Source organism: Rhinatrema bivittatum, chromosome 1 (genome assembly GCF_901001135.1).
Source record: "Rhinatrema bivittatum chromosome 1, aRhiBiv1.1, whole genome shotgun sequence".
In the NCBI taxonomy this organism is placed as follows: domain Eukaryota; kingdom Metazoa; phylum Chordata; class Amphibia; order Gymnophiona; family Rhinatrematidae; genus Rhinatrema; species Rhinatrema bivittatum.
The window spans coordinates 539,524,723-539,540,080 of NC_042615.1; the positions used below are offsets into that span (position 1 = coordinate 539,524,723).

Sequence of the window (15,358 nt, forward strand, 5' to 3'; positions counted from 1 at the left end):
ACTGCCGAAACTAGCAGGTAGCAACTCACTGAGATGGAGTACTCAGTCTTCTTGAGACAGAGCAATTACTCCAGGGGAGAAGCTTCAGCTCCTAAGGGAGCATGTGGCCCGGCAATAGACAACGGTGCATGACCCAAGACTCCTCTTGTCTGCAGATGGGGTGATCCTGAAAAAGGGGACAAACAGCTTGCACGCTACTGCGAGCAAAGGGCAGTGCCTCTGTTGCAGGGTACTAAGCCCCCAACTCCCTCAGCCATGGACATGGCAATAGGGTGAAAGGCACAATCGCCCAGCTGATGGACTGAAACTCTCCTCACAGAGGAGGGTTCTGCAGCAAGAATGACTGACAATAACCATCCTTAAGGAGGACGCTTACCAAGTCCAGCAGATTCCAAAGTGACTCCCAAAGAGGGGGAAACCTGGAGGGTCACTGGGGAGCAACACTGGATAGGATCCCTCATGGATAGATCTGCTGCATCTCAGAGCGCCCAAGGGAGAGTGTTACTCTATTCCTGGACTGGGAATGGAAAACGAGAGACACCCCTCGAAGGGGTGCATAATCTGGGGTCGAGAGGAGAACCCAAAAGGATTACCCTGGTACCCAGTCGAGTCCGCCCTTCCAGAGGGGAGAGGGAAGCAGTGGGTTCTGGGCCTAGCAACCCCCCCCCCCCCAAAAGAGGAGTTGAGACAATGACGCGACCAACCCACCAAAGGCAGCCAGCCTCGGATAGGGGAGGTTGCCACTACAAACCCCAGAGGGGCCCCAGCTAAAGACAATCCAACGACCGCCAATGCTGCTCCCTGGCCCTGTCTTCCAAGGAGACGCAATTATTCAGAGGCTCGGGGCTCTTGATCAGAGAAAAACCCACATTTATCAGGAACAGAGCTCCAGGGACTGTTCCACAAGAACATGGTAGAGGGCGAAGACATTTGCCTCTGCTGGGAAAGAAGAGGATGCTGGAGCCACTCCCGCAATGTCCACTCAGCTCAAAATCCAACAGGAGTGCACTCCTACACTAATGCCCAGGCAAAAAGAGGGCAATTGGAAACCATCCACTGCGAAAGCACGCTGGGCGGACTCATGCTGTGGTAACCCATCCATGGATGGTGGCACACCCATGATCCCGAGTGTAGAGCTTGTGGAAGAAATCCCATGCCCCAGAAGGACCGAGAACCACATGCCTGAGTCGGTGGCTACATGCCACCCCACGACCAAGCACAGAGTGTGTACTTATACCTCCCCCACCAGTGTTCCTCCGCACTATGCGGTATGGACTGACGTGAAGGCTGAGACCATGCCGAAAAATGGCAGAACTCGTGTGGCTGAGGACTATACAGCCAAGGAGAATGCCACCTGGCAGCGACCAAGGCCCTTGGGACAGACACCTAATCTGTCCCAACTGCGCGTCAACGCCACAACTCCTCCAGTGGAGTGGATAGGACAGTGTGACAATGGCATCCCCAGCATCACTGGCGCTCTCTGGGCATGGTGGAGGGTGGCGGTCTATGGGCGTTGCCCCCTTCAGTACTGGAGAATGCTCAGGGAGGTAGGCTATCAAAACTACAGCAGAACCAGCTCACCTGCGAGACCCACAGGGAACATGTGCAGCAAAGTTCCTGCCAAGCGCAGGTGCTTATGGAGGACTGCAGACGAATCCTGTAATCTATAAGCAGTTTGCCCATAAATAGCATCAATCCTAGTGCCATAGGTGCCCACAGACTTCGATCACGCAGGGGCCCTGATGGCCAAAGGTATGGACCAAACAAGCCATGGGCATCTGCAGTGAGAGGCCCTGCAGCCCCCCTGAAAGGTCATAGATATCAAAAGGAACAGACGACCGCTAGTGCCGACAGCAATTTCCCTCAGCTCACCAATTCGTCTGGTGATGTCAATCCTGGAGCTCGATATGCTTGCAAGCATTACGGCTGAGAGCCTCGCTAGTGCACATTAATATTGATGGTGTGTGCATCTTGGCGGGCCCCCCCTAACACTTGGATCGTTGGCTGAAGGGGCAGTCCTGCTCTTCCCAGTGCTCTGTAATGGAACACTGCATACAGATGCACCAGCGCATCAGGGTACCTCGAGTAGATGGCGACCCCTGCTCTCGATCCGTAAGAGGCCAAGAACCCCTGCCCCTCCCGAGGGCTGCAGGGCCATGTCCCGGTGGTCGACAGCTACAATGGTGACAAGGGCGCTCAATGGCGAATCCAGTGTCTGGTCGGTCGGGCTCAAAATAGACAACACAGTAATGAGAGGAATCGATGGTCTAAAGGCCTCCATGGTGGCCCCACAGCTTGATGGCCTTGAGGGCGTCAATGGTATTTGGGCAGCACCGCCTCGCGATGGCACTGAAGTCATGCTGGCATCGAGGTTGTGCACCTCGACGACCTAGTGGGGTTGACAGCATCGAGGACTTGCCACCGCTTAGACTTTGCCAGTCCCTAGGGTGGCCATGCATACACTTTGATGGATCAAGGGCATCAGTGGCATTGATGTTACCGTGGTCACCACAGCACTGAGTCAGCGAGGGTACCAAGAGAGCCAGAAGGGCAGAGTGCACTGACTGCAGCAAGTGCCCGAAGGCACCGTGCTGAGTGATCGAGTACCACAAAGGCACCGTGGCATCGAGAGCACAGAGGCATCGAATGCACCACAGTGGCAAGGGGTCGAGTGCCCTGAATGCACCATGACCGAATACATCAGGGGCACCATGGCATTGAATGCACAGAGGGCACTGTGGCAAGTGCACCAAGCTGAAGGATTGAGTGCATTGAAGGCACTGTGGCATCGAGGGCACATTGATATCGAGTGCGCTGCACGGCACCGAGGCAATCGACATCTTGATACCCAAGCCAGTGCAGCGAAAGTCTAGCTCCACCGATGCCGACGGCATCGAAGGCCACCGTGGCATCGTGGGTGGTCATGACCCTCGATGTAACGAGGGTGACCCTGGACCTCGAGGGCATCTAGGGGACCATGACACCCGAAGATGGGCCCTGTCCCTGACATGGACCCTACATCAATGTGTTGGACGAACGGTGCACTGCTCATAGCTGTGCATGGGCAACCATTCATGGGTATGGCACAAAAGTGTGGCAGCAAGCTGCTAGCCCAGGCTCTGCTTACCCTCTGTCCCAGGGAGATTGCATTGCTAAAGTTCACAAGCAGAAGGGGAGGCAATGTCATCCAGGGCTCCCACCCATGGAGATTAGTTCCTCAAGATGTGGGTAGGATGAGCTCTCCTTCCCACAGACAGGCATGGTCCTCGATCCTTCCTCTGTCTGAATCCACCGATGCTGAGTGATCAGTGAACCACCATGGAACTCCAGCCTGGGTAGAACTCAGACAGGTCCCCAGGTTCAGCTATATTTCAGTAATTTTGTTCTTTATAATAGTTTCTACCAATTTTGCCTGGCACAGATATCAGACTCACTGGCCTGTAGTTTCCTGCATCATCCCTAGATCCCTTTTTAAAATTTAGTATTACATTGGCAACCAGTCTTCAGATATGATAGATGATTTTAATAATAGTTTATAAACTAACAATAGCAGGTCTGGAATTTCATTTTTCAGTTCTTTCAGCACTCTGGGATGAATACCATCTGGTCCAAGTGATTTAATACTCTTTAGTTTGTCAATTTGCATTAGTATATCTTTCAGGTGGCACAGAGATTTGTTTCAGATCCTCTGAATAATCACCCTTGGATATCATTTCTGATATGGGTCTCTTTTTTACATCTTCTCAATGAAGACTGAAGCAAAAAATTAATTTACTCTCTCTGCTATGGCCTTGTCATCCCTAAGTACCCCCTTTTATCCCTTGATCATCTAATGGTCCAACAGGCTTTTTTGCAGGCTTTTAACTTTGAATGTAACTGAAAAAGTTATGAGTTTTTGCTTATATGGCAAGCTTTTTAAATTCTCTCTTTGTCTTCCTTCTCAATGCTTTGCATCTAACTTGCCAGTGCTTATGCTGTTTCCTTCATTATAATCCCCTTTCCATTTCTTGACTTTTTTTTTTTTTTTTTTAAAGATATTATAATCTCTCTTGTATCACCTTTTAACATGCCGATAGTCGTTTAGCCTTTCTTCTGCCTTTTCTAACGCCTGGAATACATCTGATCTAGGCTTCCAAGATAGTATTTTTAAACAAGGTCTATGCCTGATGCAAACCTTAAACTTTGCATCTGCTTTTAGTTTTTTCCTATCCCTTTTCCTCATTTTATCATAGTCAACCTTTTCAAAGTTAAATGCTATTGTAGTAGATTTCTTTAGTGCCTTCCTTCCAGTTAAGTGAAATTCAATTACGTTGTGACCACTATTGCCTCCAACACTGTTACTTTTCACATCAAATCCTGTGTTCCAAGGACTAGGTCTGAAATAGTTTCCACACTTGTACCAGCTGTTCCATGAAGCAGTCATTTATTTAATCTAGGAACTTTATCTCTCTAGCATGCTCTGATGTGACATTCACCAAGTCACAATACTGGGATAATTGAAGTCACCCATTATTACTGTGCTGCTGATTGTTAGTGTCCCTAATTTCTTTTAGAATTTCATTGTCTGTCTGTTCATTCTGGCCAGGTGGATGGTACTACACCCTCACTGCTATTTTATTCCCCTTTTCACCTGGAATTTCTATCCATAAAGATTCAACACTACATTTTATTTCCTGCAGAACTTTTATTCTATTTGACTCCATGCCCTCTAATATATAGTGCCACCCCTCCACCAATTGGATCCATCCTATCATTTCAATATAATTTGTACCCTGCTATCACAGTGTCCCACTGGTTATCCTCCTTCCACCAGGTCTCTGAGATACTAATTATATCTACCTCTTCAGTGTTATACAGTTTAACTCTCCCATCTTATTTTTTTAGACTTCTAGCATTTTGGGAGGTCGACTGGACCTAGCGTTCAGTCGGTCAAGGTAATATGGGCCCAGGCACGCTTGGGGAGCAGGCCCGGGTCCGCAGCGGTTGGTCGAGGAGGGGGGGGTTAGGGGGCAATGCGAGGAGGAGTGGCTAGGGATTGGGCAGTCCTAGGGAGCTGCTGTGGTGCTGGCTGGCCATGATAGGCCAGTTAGCATGAGGTCAGCAGCAGGTAGGAGAGGCTTATGAGTAGCACGACGCCGGCTCAGTTCTTCTTTGGCATCTCAGCAGCCAGCTGGTCGCTTTGCTTTGGGAGGGACAGTCCGGTCGTTTGCACGCGAGGAGAGACAACGGGGTGAGGCCTGGACTGTCACTTGCCTGTTTCCGTCTGGATCTGGGATGTGGCGGGGGAGCGGAGGAGGCTGGAAGCTGCGGGAGGTGGTCTAGTCGGCGGAGGAGTTTCGGGTGTCAGGGCGGCAGCGGCACGGAGGTCGGACGGTGGGAGTTCGGAGCGGACCCGGATGGAGTCCGAAGAAGTGGCCTTTGTGCCCGATGAAATGGAGGCGGCAGGAGCAGAGCTGGTCCCAGTGCAGGGTGGAACGGAGAAGGAGGCTGAGCGGGTGAGTGCAGCCTGTGCTGCTGTTAGTATTGGCGGTTACAGCGGGCGGTCCATGCCCTCTGCGGTGATGGCCACTTTGGGCGAAGGCGGGAGGGCTGAGGGGCTGGATGCGCCGGGTCCTGCTGTGTCTGCACATGGTGCAGGGAGGGGGAGGGTCCCGCGGGTTTCCCGTTCTTGGTCGCATGCTCGCGGAGGTGGTGGGGGCAGGGGGGCTGTGCTTGGTGTGGCTGAGCAGGGTCCATGTGGGGGCAGAGGAGCAGGGCGTGAGGCCACTGTGTGTGTGGTGGAGGCGGACAGATGGGGGGTGCTGCTGTGACCCTCGGGGGGGGCGGCTCGGCAGGGTTTCCCGGGTTCGCGGCGGCTGGCTCTGGGGTGCGATCGGTCCCTGAGGTGCCTTCCCCCGTGGCACCATCACTGGGGCGTAGGAGTCAGGAGCTCCAGCCAGGGTGGCCTGGGGCTGATCCTCCGCGGGGTTCAGGTGAGCTGGGGTGGTCCGGTGTCGGCGGGCAGTGGGTTGATTGGGCGGGCCAGGGCAGACGGTCCCCGTCATTGTGGCAGGAGGAGAGGCAATCTGTGGCACGCGAGGCATTTGCCTTGGAGCGAGGGAGGTCCTCAGGGGGAAGGCACGGAAGGCCTGGTTCTCACTGCTCCGGGAAGGTCTCCTCCTGCGGAGAGGGGCCCCCGGGCTTAAAGAGCGGTAAGCAGGTGGCGCGGGGTCCTGCTGCGGGAGATTGGCTTGGGCCTGAAAGAGGGGACTGGGTTTGGGGCTCGTTGGCAGTTCCAGATACGGGGATGGACGGGGTGTGGGGCCTAGCGCCGGGGATGGTACCTCCTTCTGCGCCTGCCTTTGTCTCTCCGCAGGTGGCGTTGGGGGCCTGGGAGGAGCTGAGCTCATCACGTCATGAGGACTGGTGGAATGCGGCAGCCATGGTGGATTGGCAGGCGCAGGCGGCTCAAGTGGAGGTTCCAGGCTTGGCAGTGGTGGAGAAGCCCCCGCAGGGTGAGTTTGTCTTTTTTCCTAGAGACGGTTCAAGGGAGGAGTTGGGGGTGCCTGACTTGCTTGTTGACGAGGGAGGAGCTGACACGGGGGAGGTGCATGACAGAGTTGTCGGGGAAGCGGGGGCAAGGATGCCTCGACCGGCGAGGCCAAGACAGCAGCGACCAAGAAGTCCAAGTTAAAAAAAAAAAAAAGCGGGCACGGTCTAGTTCGTTGGAGTCTTCTTCATCTTTTACTTCGTCCGACTCAGTGGTGTCATCAGTAATGGGATCCAAGGTCAAGGAAGCCGATAGAGTTACTCCAGCATTGGTTGCTTTTTCTGAATTATGGAAGGAGGTGACAAGATCCCATCGCAAGAAGATCCGACGCTGGAAATTCATTGATATCTCAACTGTTGGAGGGTAGTCGTGGGAAAAGAACGGAGAAGAAAAAGCGTGGGAGAAGTGATGATTCCCTGGAACTCAGAAGAAGGTGGCCTGGAACGTTCATAATTGGAAGCAGTCCTTTTTGCGCTTAGCCAGTGTAATCGGGCATCAGGACCCGACTCAATACGGTCCCTTGTTATCGTACGCTGATGCGATTCTGGCTGTGAGTAAGACGTATGCGGGATGGTTGTGGTTGAACTACGACTAGCGTTTTCGGGACCACATGGAGGAAAATAAGTTCATGTCTTGGGGCATGCAGGACATGGGGCTGTGATTGACACAGATGACCTCCAAGGCGTATGCGAGCGGTTTCGGGTCAGGGGCATCTCAGGGTGATGGTCTCAATTGGCCTTTTCGGCAGGGGCTCCCCACGAGTGGCGTGGGCAAGTCGTGGCAATAGATACACGTGGATCTATTGAACTGTCTGCTGGCGGTTCAATAGATCCACGTGTATTTTCCCTGACTGCAAGTTTCGGCATGCGTGCGCCAATTGTGGAGCAGGCCACCCCGCCTCTCGGTGTGTCAAGCGGCAGGGTGATGGACCCAATTCTGCCCCCGGTCCCAAAGGGCCAGGTAAGTGAGGTAGCTAGTAGGGCGGCCACTCCCATCAGGATCGCAGCATTGCTTCCATTGTTGGGGAGTTACCTGGTGGGAGGGGCAGCTTTGCTGTTGATGCAGGGTTTTACTGAAGGTTTTCATATCCCGTGTTCGGGGCAGGGTCCGGTGGGGTAAATTGTCCATCGCTTAAACGGTTGCTTACGGTGGTGGGAGACAAATTACAGACAGAGATTGACTTGGGTCGGATTGCCGGTCCTTTCGATTCTCCTCCGTTTCCGGATTTTGTGCTGTACCCGCTGGCGGTAGTCCCACAAAGGGAGGCGGGGAAGTACCGGTTGATCCATAACCTTTCGTTCCCGGAGGGTGAATCTGTGAATGACTGTATTCCCAGGGAGTTGTGCGTTGTTCGGTATGCCTCATTCGATTCAGCGGTGCGCCTGGTCAAGAGATGTGGTCTGGGCGCATTGATGGCCAAGGCTGACAGAGTCTGCGTTTCGGCTGTTGCCAGTGCATCCGGAGAGCTTTCGCATGCTGGGTTTTCGATTCAACCAGGCATTTTATTTTGATAAATGTATGCCGATGGATTCTTCTACTGCATGCACCTATTTTGAGGCATTCAGTTCCTTTCTTCACTGGGTAAGTGGGGAGGCTTTCCGAGTTGCCGAACATTGTGCATTACCTGGACGATTTTTTGTTTGTCGGTAAGGTGGGCTCGTGCGATTGTGGGAATCTGCTGCGTTGTTTTCAGAAGGTCTCCGGCGATTTCGGGATCCCTCTGGCATCTGGCAAGACGGAAGGTCCGTGTACAAAGTTGGTTTTCTTGGGGATTGAAGTAGATTCTGTCGCAATGGTGTTGCGCTTACCAGTGGACAAGGTCGATCGGCTGCGAGATTTGGTGCGCAGGGCGTTGTATCGGTCCAAGTTGGCCCTTCTGGAGTTGCAATCATTGATGGGCAGCCTTAATTTTGCATGCCGGGTAATCCCTATGGGCCAGGTATTTTTGCGGAGTTTGTCGCATGCCATGTCCGGCGTTAGGAAGCGCCATCACCAAGTTCGTGTGACTGTGCTGCTTCGTGAGGATTTGCGCGCCTGGGACAAGTTTTTAATCGACTTTAACGGGTCGGCGTTTTGGCAACCTGATCCCCTGTCAAATCACGACTTGGATCTGTTCACTGACACAGCTGGGTCAGTGGGTTTTGGAGCTTATTTTCAGGGATCATGGTGCGCGGCTGGTTGGCCGGAGGCGTGGGTGGTATCTGACGTCACAAAAAACATCACATTTTTGGAATTGTTTCCGATTGCGGTGGCGCTACACATCTGGGGTCCACGTTTGCATGGCAAGAGGGTCGTGTTCTGGTGCGACAACATGGGCGTGGTGGAGGTTATCAATAAGAGGGCGGCGAAGTGCCTTTTGGTATCTGAACTGTTGCAGGAGCTGATAATGCACTGTATGTCGTTAAACGTGATCATATGGGCCTGTCACATGCCGGGTGTCGTACAGTGTGGCCCGCTCTCTTTCTTATTTCAAATGGGAGTTGTTTCGAGAGCTCGCCTCAGAGGCGGAACCATGCGGAGCTTCGGTGCCGTCTTTCCTTTGGAGATTTGGTTCCCTGAAGCCTGGAAACTGCTGCGGGCTTCATTAGCCCCCTCCACGTGGACAAGTTATGTTGGCGGTGCCTGTAAAGTGGTGCCATTTTTGTCTTCTGAGGGTTAGGCGTGGGGTCCCATTTCGGATGTCTCGCTATTGCGTTTTCTTGAGCCCGCCCAGTTGGAGGGTCGCTCCAAGGCAATGGTGAGTAGGCAGCTTTCCGGGTTTTCTTTCTTCATGCGGGCCCATGGGTGGGGTTTTCCGATGGGTCGGTTTATTGTTCGACGGCTGTTGGTTGGTTGGGCCAGAGAGGTGTGGCGGAGAGTTGACAAGAGCCTGCCAATCATGCATGATATTTTGCTGCAGTTATGGGACTCTTTGCCGGGTATTTGCTCATCGCAGTATGAAATGGTCCTTTTTCGGGCGGTGTTTGTTTTCGCTTTCTTCGGGGCCTTCAGGGGTCAGCGAACTTGTAGCCTGGTCTGCTACTAGTGTGGAATATCCCGGGATCCTGGCGAAGCATGTGGTGGTTACTAGAAAGTCGGTAGTAATATACATTTCCCGGTCTAAGACCGACCAAAAGGGCAAGGGGCTGTCTGTCGTACTGCAAGCGGTTCCTGGTTTGCGTTCTTGTCCGGTGGCTAACGCGGTGCGGTATTGTCAGTGTCAAGTGTCGGGGTCTGCGCAATTTCTGGTACATGTGGACCTGCATCCGTTGACAAAGTACCAGTTTGAGATGGTCCTTCATTCGGCGTTAGCAGCTGTTGGTCTGGATGTTCGTCGCTTCGGGATTCACTCCTTTTGGATCGGGGCGGCAACTTCGGCGGTGTCTGCCGGGTTGCCAGAGGGTGTGATCCGGAGGATTGGTAGGTGGCGGTCCGATGCGTACGAGGAATACATCCATCCTGGGCCTTGGCAATTTTGAGCAGTACCTAATTCTTGTTTCTTTTCAGGTGCGGAACCTGCTGAAAAGTCCGTTTGGATTATTGGGTACTCATACACCTACTGGGCTCATAGGCACGCCTGCGGATGACCTTATGGGCCTCACTTGGACTTGCACCGCAGGGGGGTTCTGGTGTATTGGCTGGGGCGTTGGGGGATGGTGTGGGATGAGTTGATTCCCTGCTTGCAGCAGGGACGGGAACAACTTGGTCAGCTGCAGGCGCTGGTGATTCATCTGGGGGGCAATGATTGGGGAAAAATGTCTGGTCGACAGTTCGTCAGCATGGTCTGGAAGGACTTTATGCTGGAGTCTATCCTGTTGCCCACTACTGTCATATGTTGGTCGGATATAATAGCAAGGCCTGCTGAATCTGAGAGGGTGATCTGGTGCCGGAGTAGGGCCAAGGCTAACCAGCAAATTGGCTCATGGCTGTTGAGGGGCCATCATATTCGGTATGAATAGTCATGGGGGAAGGTCACGGGGCTGTTCGGCAAGGATAGGATTCATCTGTCGTTCATTGGTATGGATCTTTTCCTTAATTCGATTCAGGAGTCTTTGGAGAATTGTTTCCTCAGTAGTTAGGGCCGCATCTTTGGGGGTCACGGGATATTTTATACCCATATCTATGGCAGATGGCCCGAGCCAATACAGCTTATATTTGTTATCTGTTAAAATTGATTCCTGCTACAATTTTGTAATGGTTGACAACTGGGGCAGTTGTCTGGTATGGGCTCCTTGCTGGGAGGTGGCGGGGGTCCACTGGCCTGGCTCCTTGCTGGTTAGTGGCAGGGGTCCACCTGGTTGGCTCCTTGCTGGGAGGTGGCGGGGGTCTGAACTCTGTGTAAGGGCTGGAAGGATGAGCCGTGTGGCTGGTGCCAACCTTCTTGCTGGGGGAGCAGTGGATAGTTATGGGATTTTGTTGCTTGGAAATTGTGAGTGTTATTTGCGGGGCTCGGGCCTGTTAAACCCAAACTGTTGTCTGTTTTATCATTGAAATGTAAAGTCATTATAAGTGTTCTTGGGAGATGCTGGATACTGGGTGCCCTTTGTCTTTCAAAACGACCAGCATCTCCTTGAATACAGGAAGTGACCCTTCTTTTACAGTTAAACACAAGGGCGGATGTGAGCGAGTGATGTCCTGGCTGCCCATATTATGGGAGGTTGACTGGACCTAGTGTCGTGTTGGCCAAGGTAAAATGGGCCCAGGCATGCTCGGGGAGCAGGCCTGGGTCCACAGCAGTTGGTTGGGGGGTAGGCTGGGGGGTCAGTCTTAGGGCAGGAAGGACAGCAAGGGGTCAAGGGGGAGGGGGGTCAAGGGGGCGATGCGAGGAGGAGTGGCTAGGCTCCGGGCTAGACGGCTCCTGATTGGGCAGTCCCAGGGAGCTGCTGTGGTGCTGGCAGGCCATGATAGGCCAAGTTAGCATGAGGTCAGCAGCAGGTAAGAGGGGCTTATGAGTAATGCGACACCGGCTCAGTTGCTCTATGGCCTCTCAGCAGCCGGCTGGTCGCTTTCCTCCCACCCGCCCTTCTTCTTTTGTGGTTGTTGTAAAGGGGGATCATTTGTCGCAGCAGGGGTGGGGGTTTTTTCGGATGGCCTGAGCCACTACAGCTTATATTTGTTATCTGTTAAGATTGATTCCTGCTACAATTTTGTAATGGTTGACAACTGGGGCAGTTGTCTGGTACGGGCTCCTTGCTGGGAAGCGGCGGGGATCCACTGGCCTGGCTCCTTGCTGGGAGGTGGAGGGGGTCTGAACTCAGTGTAAGGGCTGGAAGGACGAGCTGTGTGGCTGGTGCTGACCGTCTTGCTGGGGGAGTGGCGGATAGTTAGGGGATTTTGTTGCTTGGAAATTGTGAATGTTATTTGCGGGACTCGGGCCTCCCTGGTGTTTATTAAAGCTGCGGCCCTGTTAAACCCAAACTGTTGTCTGTTATCATTGAAATGTAAAAGGGCGGATGTGAGCAAGTGATGTCCTGGCTGCCCATATTAGTATCCAGACAATGCTGAATATATTTTTTGTGTATTAATAACCTGCTTATCAGTTGACAGGGATAATTTGGAGTCTTTCTGCCCTGTCTGCTCTTACAAGGCACCTGCAACACTTTAGCATTTATTGCAACCTCTCTGGGATGCCTTAACTTCCTGCTCTGTTAGTATACTACAAGACAACATTCCGAACCATGTGCTTCTGAGCGACTATTGCATTTCCCCCCCATCATCTAATTTAAATGTTGTTCTCTCCCCTTTTCAAAGGTTAGTGCCAACAGCCTGGTTCCACTCTTGTTAAAGGTGGAGTCCATTCTTTTGGAATAGGCTCCCCTTTCCCAAAATGTTGCCAGTTCCTAATAAAACTAAAACTCTCTTCCCTGCACCATCATCTCATCTGAGGATTAAGACTCTGGAGCTCTTCCCTATCCCTGTGCATGGAACAGGGAGAATTTCAGAGTATGTTATCCTAAAAGCCTAGATTTGTCTTCCAGAACCTCCCTCCCACACCTTTCTATATTGTTTGTGCCCAAATATACCACGACAGCCAGCTCCTCCCCAACATGGTACAAACTTATCTAGGTGATGCATGCGGTCTGTCACTCTATTAGCACTCTTTCAAAAAAACATTGTTAACCACTATTCTAGTATATTGAGAGGGATGCGTTTGTAATTAAAACATATTTGCTTTAATCGCAAAAAAAGTTAGATGTTTTACAATAATTAAATGCTAGTATTAACAGTTTATAACATAGGAATATTTAATTAATCTCTCATTTGGCATTTATGACTACAATATTAAAATATTTGTCAGAGGTGCACTTACCTCCACTCAGCGTTCCTTGTGGATCAAAAGTATCTCCTCCAAGAGTGACTGTTTTTGTCATTATCCTCTTATCAAAAGTCACTTTCTTGGCATTGTCCATGTTATCACAAACCAGCGTTGTCCCAAAGACATATTCCATTGCTTTTTGCAATTCGGATTCATAGCCAACCAGAGAAAGAGCAATGTGTACATTGCTACTGCCCACCTAAAAAATAATGCAAACTATTTTAAGCTTCTTCCAGGGGCACTATAAACCATGACACTATTATGTCACCATTTATTTTTAATATATAGATCACATCTTTTCATTCTTAGCTCAAAGCAAGTTATATTCAGATAGTTGATATTTCCCTGTCCCCATAGGGCTTACAATCTAATGGTTAATCTGTAGCAATGGAGTGTGAAGTGACTTTCCCAAGGTTACAAGGAACCTCAGCAGGATTTGAACCCTAGCTTCCCTGGTTCTCAGCCTATTTCTTTAACCAGTAGCTGGAGAGAAACTTAAAACCCTATCTAGTCACAAGACCTTCCACTACAGAAATATTGTACTTAAAATCTCAGCGGTGGAGGAAGTGACGTCATCCGGTGAGAATGGACGCTTAAGCTTTCTTCTCTGCTCTCCTCTACCGGTAAATTGAGCATTTTTCCCATTAATCGTGGACTTTACAGACGAAAAGCACCAGGTATATATGCATCGAATTCGACAAAATGACTAGCAAGAAAAAGCAATTCAATTTGACTTTTTCGTTCAATGCAAGTGGATCGAGATACGAAGCCTTGTCCAGCATGGCCGCCTTGGAGGAGGATGATGGCATAGACTTGGCAAAAGAGCAAGTGAGCCCGGAAAAAGATGAGTTAACAGACACACTTACAAAGCAAGATTTTGATAACTGGTTCCAAGATCTGAAACAAGATATCCAGCTTCTGCTCGTCCATAGTGGATCTTAGCATGGACTTGATGGACCTTGGAAAGAGAGAGTAGAGGACGCAGAAGTAAAAGAGCAAGAGTAAGCTTACAAACATGGCAGTAGCCATAGAAGAATATCACCAGAAACAAGAGGACATGTCTCTAAAATAGAGGACTTAGAGAACAGATTGTGTAGGTCTAATATAAGAATACGGGGGTTGCTGGAAAATCCAGAATATGTGAATACTATGGAAGTCATCCACAAGATCTATTCCGCACTGCTTATTACTTTAGAAGATTCAGGAACGGATTCCACTCATGCAGGAGTGGTGATCGAGAGAGCGCACAGAGCGCTAGGTCGGACCCTGCGTAATGTACCCATAGACATAATAGCGTGCATGCATAGCTTTTTGGTTAAGGAGAGGCTCATGAGATGTGCCCGGAAATTGGCACCTTTTAAGTGGGAAGGACACAAATTCACCATATTCAATGATATTTCACCAGCAAATTTAAAACCAAGAGAGCTTCAACCATTAACAACGCTTTTGCAAAAAGAACGCAACAGGTACCAGTGGACATATCCTTGGGGTCTGGCGTTTACAATTCAGGGGATAACCTCCAATATTAAATCCAATGAAGAGGCCTTCACAAACCTGTCGGCAGCAGGAATAACACCACCATCTTTAGAGACTCCAACGGTCGAGAGGTTGCACCGGTGGCACTCAAATGGAAGAAAGCCAGGCCAGGAGGGAGATTCCTCACCCAACATTCTGGAGGTCAGACAGACCAAACATGAGGAATACCACCCTGAAACAACGGACTCTCCTCCTTTGAACTGAGCAGGGGAGCGGAGCGTTGACATATTCTCCTGCGAAGTGATCTGCGACTTTCTGGATGCGAGACACATGGATGGATAACGTTGCACTTAATATGTATGATCGGAGCTTTTAGGATTGAATGAGAGTATCTAGATTCTCGATATGGTTTAAAATTGTTTATATATGTTCTGGGGCTTAAGGTTATTTTACTACCTCTCTCTAAATGGTTTTTGGGAAAACTCTAATGTGTATATATCTTAAATAAGCTGGGGAGGGGAGAACCCAGATGGATCCTTCCTTCTTGTTTAGGGGTCTATGGGTAAAGTGGACGGGGTATTATATGGTTAGTGGAAGGGAAGGAAGGGAGGTCAGAGCTTTTGGGAAGTCTCCTGGTTTTATCGTATAAGATTAGGAAGGGGACAATCAAGACAATGGGTGGTCAAGGAAATACAGCCAGAAGAGAGGGAGCAGATAAGTAAGGCTTGGATGGGGGTACAGGGTAGTAACTATGCTTAGTATAAAATTTGTAACTATTAATGTAAAGGGATTAAACTCTCCTTTTAAACGTTAAATGTTGTTTAGGGAACTTGACCGTTTAAAAGCTACGGTGGTGTTCCTTCAAGAGACGCATTTATGCCGAAGGGACGAACAGCTTTTAACCTCTGCCAAATTTTCATATCAGTTCTTTGCAGCATCCACTGTACACCGCAGATATTGTGGGGTGGGGATATTAATTTGCACAGCATGCAGTCATGCAGGTTTCCCTAATGGCCGCTATATCATTTCAAATGCAGATATAAATGGTAACTGATATA

The 15,358-nt window shown here is 50.5% G+C and overlaps 1 protein-coding gene across 1 annotated transcript in view; it reads right to left on the reverse strand.

Annotated features, from left to right (window-relative positions):
- Nucleotides 1-15,358, reverse strand: part of SMC2 (structural maintenance of chromosomes 2) — a 215,027-nt gene that overhangs the window by 77,135 nt on the left and 122,534 nt on the right. Inside the window, exon 14 of the mRNA XM_029614730.1 lies at nucleotides 12,819-13,023. Coding sequence (XP_029470590.1) covers nucleotides 12,819-13,023 — 205 coding nt within the window. The remainder of the gene's footprint in view (nucleotides 1-12,818; nucleotides 13,024-15,358) is intronic.